We start from the raw sequence: 8,077 nt of genomic DNA on the forward strand, positions 1-8,077 counted from the left end.
TGTCATCTCTCTGTGTAGAGGTGTGCTTTTAAATCTGGGGAAACTGGCTTTGATAACCCTGATTTCTGCCCGAGAGGAGTGTGGGTTGAGGTGCTGACACTCAGATTAATAACACTCTCGAGTCGGTCTCTCACCACTCTCTCCTTCCTCCATTCTCTCTCTTTCTCGTTCTTCTCTCTCTCTTTGTCTCTCTCTCCCTCAATTTCTCTCTTGCCTTTTCTTCCTCTCCTTCTCTCGCTCCCTTTGTCTATCCTCATTTCTGTCATGTCTCCTTCTCCGTCTGCTTCTTTCTCTTCCCTCTAGTATCTATCTCCTTACCCTCCCTCCTTACCCTCCCTCCTTACCCTCCCTCCTTACCCTACCTCCTTACCCTCCCAAGCAGATTGTTCATTGTATCCCATTTTTAAGCGGTGCAACCACTTCTATAAGTGATGTGTGTATGTGTGTGTGTGTGTGTGTGTGTGTGTGTATCTGTCAACCCACTGGTATCACCTGGTGCGAATAACATCCTGTGTGTGGCAGAACTGGTTGTTGGCTCAGCATTACTGTAACAGATTGTTTCTATGATATCAAAATGCACTGTTAGTATTTATGTCCTTTAGAATTGTTCTTTGTATGTGGACATAAATAAAGCATCTAAAATGTGTCAATGTGTGTGTATCCGTAGCATGAGATTTAAACCAATCAGGAGTCGCCTATGCATCACATGCCCGGCAATACAATAGTAGCTTGAGAAAAGCATGCCTAGCTTCAGACAGCTCTGTCTCAAAAAGTATAAATGTCACAGCTTAGATATTCACACTGTAGGAATCCTGGGAACCAGATGCACATGTGTCCATAATATGTTTTGTGTACCGTAAAAACTGTTGTCCCAGTCACACGTTTGAAATAAATGGGTTTGAAATAGAAATCCAGCTGTCGCTAGAGTGGAGTTTTGAATATTCCACCATTTGTGTGAATGGGGAGCATTGTTTTCAAACAGCGCTGAATATTGGGACACAGGTGAACATTTTGATACATATTATGTTAAAATCAGTAGTTTAGTAGTCATCGTCACAAGTTAAACATGATACTGGCAATCTAGGACGGCTACATAATAATAATAATAATAATAATAATAATAATAATAATAATAATAATAATAATAATAATAATATGTTGGACTTTTAAACTTATATATTACACTATATCGCACTCCACCCTCCTTAACCGTTTAGCCTCCATTGGTATATCTGACACCCCTCTACACTGGTTCCATTCCTATCTCTCTGGCCGCACTCAGTTTATACAGTTAAAATCATTCACATCCCATCCGACCCCCCTCTCCTCTGGTGTTCCCCAGGGCTCTGTCCTTGGCCCTATCCTCTTCATCATCTACCTCCTCCCACTTGGTCTGATTTTCCGTAAATACAACATTCATTTCCACTGTTATGCGGACGACACCCAGCTCTACGTTTCCTCCAAACCCACTTCCACCCTCCCTCCCTCCTCCCTCTGTGCCTGCCTACAGGAACTTAAATCCTGATTCACTTCAAATCTCCTCAAACTAAACAGCAATAAAACAGAGGTAATTCTCATTGGCTCCAAATTCACACTCACCAAGCACCCCAGTTTCACCCTCAACATAGACAACTCCTTGGTTTCCCCCTCCCCCCAGGTTAAGAGTCTGGGTGTCGTCCTCGACAGCACCCTTTCATTCCACTCCCACGTTAACAACACCATCCGGTCTGCTTACTTCCATCTACGTAATATCAACCGCCTCCGCCCTTCACTCACTCCCAACAGCGCCGCAATCCTGGTCCACTCCCTCGTCACTTCCCGCCTAGATTACTGTAACTCCCTTCTCTTTGGTCTCCCCCACAAACTCCTCCACAAGATCCAACTGGTCCAGAACGCTGCTGCCCGTATTGTCACCAGAACCCCTGTCATCAGTCACATCACCCCCATTCTACACCAACTCCACTGGCTCCCCATCAAACACCGCATCGACTACAAAATCCTTCTCCACACTTTCAAGGCCATCCATAACCTCGCCCCTCCATACCTGTCCGACCTCCTCCACATCAACATTCCCACCCGGTCCCTCAGGTCTGCCTCCTCCATCAACCTGACCGTCCCCCCAGCCCGTCTGTCCACCATGGGGTTTAGAGCCTTCAGCCGCTCCGCCCCTCGCCTCTGGAACTCCCTCCCCCCCGACATCAGGAACATTGACTCTATCATCTCATTTAAAACTCACCTCAAAACCCACCTGTTTACGCAGGCGTATCCCTGTTGATTTGCTTTTCCCGTGCTGCTCTGCTGCTGGCTATGTTTTATACTGTATATTTCTATGTATTTTGTGTTTTGAATTTTGTGGCTGTTTTTAGATTAGTTGTTGTACGGCGACCTTGAGTGCCATGAAAGGCGCCATATAAATAAAATGTATTATTATTAATTATTATTATTCTTGAAAAATATACTGTACTTAATTACTAACTAACCTATACACTTTTTTTGTAAACAACGTAATTGTAAACAAACACTGTATAGCTTCAAAACTATCATTTTGATCTTATGGATGGTCATCCTTGCATCCACAGCTCTGTCTATGACTTTGAGAGTGGTTACATTTCTCCCCCCCATCCCTTACCAAATTGATGAAAGGTTATTTCACTAAATGACATTTAGTAATTGTATGTTGTATTATCAATGGTTGCATAGTTTTAAGTGTACTGTTTAAGTGTACTGTTTTTAAGTGTACTGTTTTTTTTTCCTAGCACCAGGGGAGCCCCCCCTCCCAAATTTCGTTGTTTGGTACCTGTACTATATCAATGACAATAAAGACCATTCATTCATTCATTCATTCATTCATAGTTTTAAGTGTACTGTTTACATCAATATATGCAATTCTTTGGCTGACGACATGGGGTGTGTAAAGCTGTCTACAATATAGCATTGCCGCATACTGTATATATAAGATTATTATTATTATTATTGTTTTGTGTTGGCTCTCCTGTAAAATGTCACCAAGCCTGCGATATATGCTTATGTATGTATGCTGCATACACTGGTGTGACCAGTGATGATAAGTTTACTGTATGTACACATACAGCACTATTCTGTTGCAATATTATAGAATTTAAATAGGCCAAATGGCCTACTGTGACGTCACAAAACCTCGTAACAACGGTGTCATAAATGACAATGACAATAAAACACGTCAAGGTTCCAGAACTATGTTTTTTGAGTCAGTCATTGGCAAGTCAGTCATTGAGTCAGTCATTGGCAAGTCGTACAAGGGTTCCACACTGGCCGTCAATGGACTCTTCTCTGTTGTCCATCTTAAACCCAGAGACACATAGGTAGATATAGACAACTAAAGCTTAGTTCTAGGCGATATTTAATCACAAATGGATTACCCCGAGGGACCCGAACAGGAGGACCGCCTCTCGGAAGAGGAGTATGAAGAGGAGGAGGAGGAGGAGGAGCAGCAGATAGGAGAGGATGAAAGAGAAGTGATGGAGGCCCAAGAAGAGGGGGAAGGAGAGGAAGCATTGGAGGAGGTGGAAGAAGAGGACGAGCCAAAATATGGCTGGGCTTATCTCCCGGACTTGTGTCTTCGCCAGGTGTTCAGGTGTCTGAGGGACAAGGACCGGGCACGGGCCACCTTGGTCTGCCGCCACTGGCACCACATCATGCGTTCCCCGTCCCTCTGGAGGGCCCGGACCTTCAGTTTCTCCGGCCGCATCTCCACGAGGGGCCGCTCCGAGCTGGATTCGGCCGTCTGCTACGCCAGTGTTTACGGCCGCTACCTGGAACACCTGGAGGTCCGTTTCTCCCACTCACTCAACTCCCTTGTGTCACGACGCCTCCAGCAGACCATGCGGACGTTCCTGGCTGCTCTCCGCAAGACGGGCGGACGCCTGCGCTCGCTCACCATCCCCCACATGGAGCTGGACTGTTCGGGCTGGTGCCGGAGGGTCCGGACCGCCTTGGTCCGGAGCCTGACCTTCTACCTGCGGAGCCAGGGCTCTCACCTGGGGCACCTGAGCCTGCGACAGGCATGTCTCAACCTGCCCCAGGGCCTGGAGGTTCTGGAGGCGGTGGCGGCTGCCCAGCAGCATGTCCATCTGGGTCGGAGGCCCGGGATCGCCACCCTCAACCTGGAGGACTTCTTCTCACGAACGCTGGCGGTGTACATTAGTCCGGGCTTCACACAGGTCATCAACAAGTGGGTGTGGGTGTGGGTGTGTGTGTGTTTGTTTGAGTGGCTCCTACATACTCTTGTTTATTAGCTACTCTTTTTTGACTTGTGTGTGTGTGCAACTGTGCATATGTGCCTGCAAACACACACATACTTTAAAACGCACCTTGATTTGATTTTGACCAGGTTCCGGGGCCTCTCCTCCCTCACCCTCAGCTACACCTGTCTGTCCAACGAGCTCCTCGCCGGCCTGGCCGTGTCGTGCCGTAGCCTCTGCGGCGGCGGCTCACTCCGCTCCTTCACCTTGCGCTGCCACATCCTCGAGCCGCACGTCCAGGTGATCTGGGGCGACTCCTGGTCTCACCTGGCCCGGCGCTGCCCAGACATGCAGGTCCAGATCTCTGTGGAACAGATCCTGAACCTGGACCCTCTGGGTGGGATCCTGCTCAGAGAGATCCCTCTGAGGTCACTCAGTCTCACCAGATGGTACTACAGTGAACCGAACTGGAGCGCTAAGCCAGCTCTGAGCAGCTTGGTGCCCAGGTACAGCAACTGTCTACAGGTAAGGGGGTTGGGAAGGGCTCCATAGAAATAGAATGAGTAGAATACTCATAATGATAATACTGCTAGACTTTGTTAGACTTTGATTGCTGCTTTTATGACATGGTTTTATGTATTTGTTTTGCTTTTGTTGTTGTTGTTTATTTATTTATTTTAAAAGCGCTTTATAAATGTAATCAATTATAAGCATTATTATTATTCTTAGAATGGACATGGTCCCTCAAACCGACAAGGCATTGTTATATATAGTTGCTAGGGTAACCATTATTGCTGCAGGTGGAGAACACAGAGAGAAGTTAATTCAGAGGCGGGACTAATAGCAAGCGTCATTTTACTGAACATTCCAATGTCAGTTGAGTTTAGTTGGTTGTTAATAAGGCTGTGAGATAAAACTTCCAAATGATGACCACAAGATGGCCGCCACTACACCCACCATGGAATGTTGATTTGAATGAGGATGTTTCTTGTACTATATGGTATGCTCTGCTCTGTCAATACACAGTAGCAGTCAGCAGTGGAGTGTTGCTAATGCTATAGGGGTGTTATTGATTATGTGAGTTCATTGTAATGAGGAACATGGGTTGTATACCATTCATTGTAATTCATGGAATGGAATGAGGACTGGTGTTTGATGCCATTCCTCATTTTGTTCCATGCATTACAATGAGCCCGATTTCTACCTCCACTAGCCTCCCCTGATGTCCCTTTCCTGTTCAGGCTCCTAGGGGTCCTAGAAATCTATTTAATGTAGTGGTGTCCTTGATGTGGTTGTTTCCCCTCCCTTCAGAAGCTGACCCTGAACCTGAACAACAGCCATGAGTCGGTGGACGAGGAGCTGCTGGCGCTGGTTCTGATGTGCCCCAGGCTCACCTACCTCAAGGTCTGGGCCTTCCTAGACATCAACTTCCTGGACCAGCTGCTGCAGAAACGCCTGGACAAGAAGACCATACTCAGAACCATCAAGGTGGGTCAGACCGCAGCTTGACCTGGGGGGTATTCCACCAACATCGCTTAAGGAAAATCCAGGCTTATTTTTGATGAGTCTGGCGAGACCAGGGTCAGTGGTCTAGCGCCCGCCCTGAACACCCAGCCAGGAATGCCATCATAAGCTGTTATAAGTTATATTCTTAATCAATAGCTATATATAATTAATCTAAAAGTCTAACATTTGTTGTACCAATCCCTGATTGCCCCTTTAATGTAAAAACAGGCAAACTCAAACGTGATCTGAATCATTGCAGAATGTCACTGTGGGTTAAAACAACTGAGGACATTTGATGTGTTTGGAAATTATGTTTTATTGAGCAACGTCTGCCATGGTTTATACACTGCATGTGTATTCATGTAACCAGCCCAGGAGTCAGCTTCCTAAAGTAGTACTTTATCTCTTTTGACAATCCAGAGCCACTTCTTTCCTAGACCAGAGTTGTTAATTTAATCCATTTCGTTGGTTTACGCACAGAAGATTGACCTGCAATTGTTACTCTCTTATTATGGTTTTGTACTACTTGTGAAACTGACCTCAGTGTGGTTTATAAAACGCATGTGTAACAATGTTGTGAACAGTCCAGTGTGGTTCATAAAATGCATACGTGCAATAATGTGACCAGTTCAGGGTGGTTTATAAACTGTGTACGTGTGTTCCAGGTGAGGGTCTACACCAACAACTACGACACACAGCATGAGGACCGACAGCTGGAGGACATCTATTCTCGTTACAGACAGCTCATCACCTCGGAGCTCAACTACTTTGCCATATCTTCATTTGCCATGGTCTGAACGCACAGAACACACTTCTGCTGCTTCATAGAATCCTCCACATTGCTTTTACAATCCTTCAAAAATCACTTATTGTATTAAAGTTGCTATAAATATTGCAAAACGAACTCCAGGTGCCTCATTTATAGAAAGTACTTTGGATCAAATTTGATCTTACCCGTGTCGTACGTAGAAAACCACGTCAACGTAGTCGTAGTGAACCTCACATCAAACGTATGTATCCACACAGTTATCTATTCTCCATCCAGAAGAGGGATAGCAGCGAGTGCAACAACCTCCAAACTAAATCACCTCAGATACGCGCGAGTAATTATGTTTGTATCGGTGCTCCTCGCCTGCGCGGACCTGACTGAAGCTCTGTCCGTGGTTCTGAATCAAACTGGAGCCATAATGGACGACTCTGGTCAATGACTATCACTCACAGAAGACAGTTCTAGGGATACAGTAGAGCAGAGCCGACTGAAACAAACACTGAGCGACAGTGGCGGACTCAGGCTGTTTGAAGGGCAGGGGCGAAAAGAAAAAAAGGGCACAACATGGGACCCCATCAGTGCACATGGTCAAGTTTAGACCATTGGAAGGGCAGCCAATAGGGCACATCCTCTAATTTTGCCACTCAAAAGGGCACTTTAGTGCGACGTTTTTCAACGGTGGGGGCACATGGTCAAATTTAGACCATTGGAGGGGCACCAATAGGGCACATCCTCTCATTTTCGCCACTCAAAAGGGCACTTAAGCGAGACGTTTTTCAACCGGGGGGGCACAAGGAGGGGCGGTTGCCTTCCCTGCCCCCCCCATGAGTTCGCCAGTGCTGAGCGATACTCCATATTCTGATTTCTGACAGTGTGCGCATACAGTAGGAGTCTGAAATAGGTGTATATGATACTTTGGTTTGGTTCCAGAACCAACTTTCTCCGATCACAGCGGACCTCCTCACGGTGATCTTCAGAGGGATGTACTACAGACCTCCGGCGCCCCCCAGTGGTAAGAGACAGGACTGCTGATCACCATCTCACACACAAGTTATCGCTGTAGGTGGATCACTGACTTTCCCACTGACCTTCCCACCCCGGTCACCACCTCATCCAAAGACTTCCATCCAGAAAAAGGTCCCGAAGGTCTGAAACAAACCTGAATAGTTTTTCCCCCATGTCAGTGGGTCTCACAAACAAGCCCCCTGCCTCTCATTGACTCTCGACTTCCACTTCCCCCTGTTCCACACACACACACACACACACACACACACACACACACACACACACACACAGACATACGCAGTGTAGTACTTACTGTTCTTCCTCTGATACCATTGGATCCAGAACCATCCTTCTCCGATCACAGTGGACCTCCTCACGGTCATCTACAGGGATGAACTACAGACCTCCGGTGCCCCACAGTGGTAAGAGAAGACTGCTGATCAACATCTCTCTCTCTCTCTCTCTCTCACACACACACACACACACACACACACACACACAGTCCGTCTAGTACTCACTCTGATACCATTGTTTCCAGAACCAACCTTCTCCGATAACAGCGGACCTCCTCATGGTC

General features: G+C 46.7%; 1 protein-coding gene across 1 annotated transcript; it reads left to right on the forward strand.

The window, feature by feature from the left end:
* Nucleotides 1-3,389: 3,389 nt before the first annotated feature.
* On the forward strand, nucleotides 3,390-6,523 carry LOC308155379 (F-box only protein 39-like; the record flags this gene model as incomplete). Its single annotated transcript, XM_080528692.1, has 4 exons — nucleotides 3,390-4,210; nucleotides 4,370-4,745; nucleotides 5,532-5,708; nucleotides 6,392-6,523. The coding sequence occupies 4 exons, from the start codon at nucleotides 3,390-3,392 to the stop codon at nucleotides 6,521-6,523; spliced, it is 1,506 nt and encodes a 501-aa protein (XP_080384818.1).
* Between the last annotated feature and the right edge of the window lie 1,554 nt (nucleotides 6,524-8,077).

This window comes from Nansenia antarctica, assembly GCF_963989245.1.
Source record: "Nansenia antarctica genome assembly, chromosome: 1".
Taxonomy (NCBI): domain Eukaryota; kingdom Metazoa; phylum Chordata; class Actinopteri; order Argentiniformes; family Microstomatidae; genus Nansenia; species Nansenia antarctica.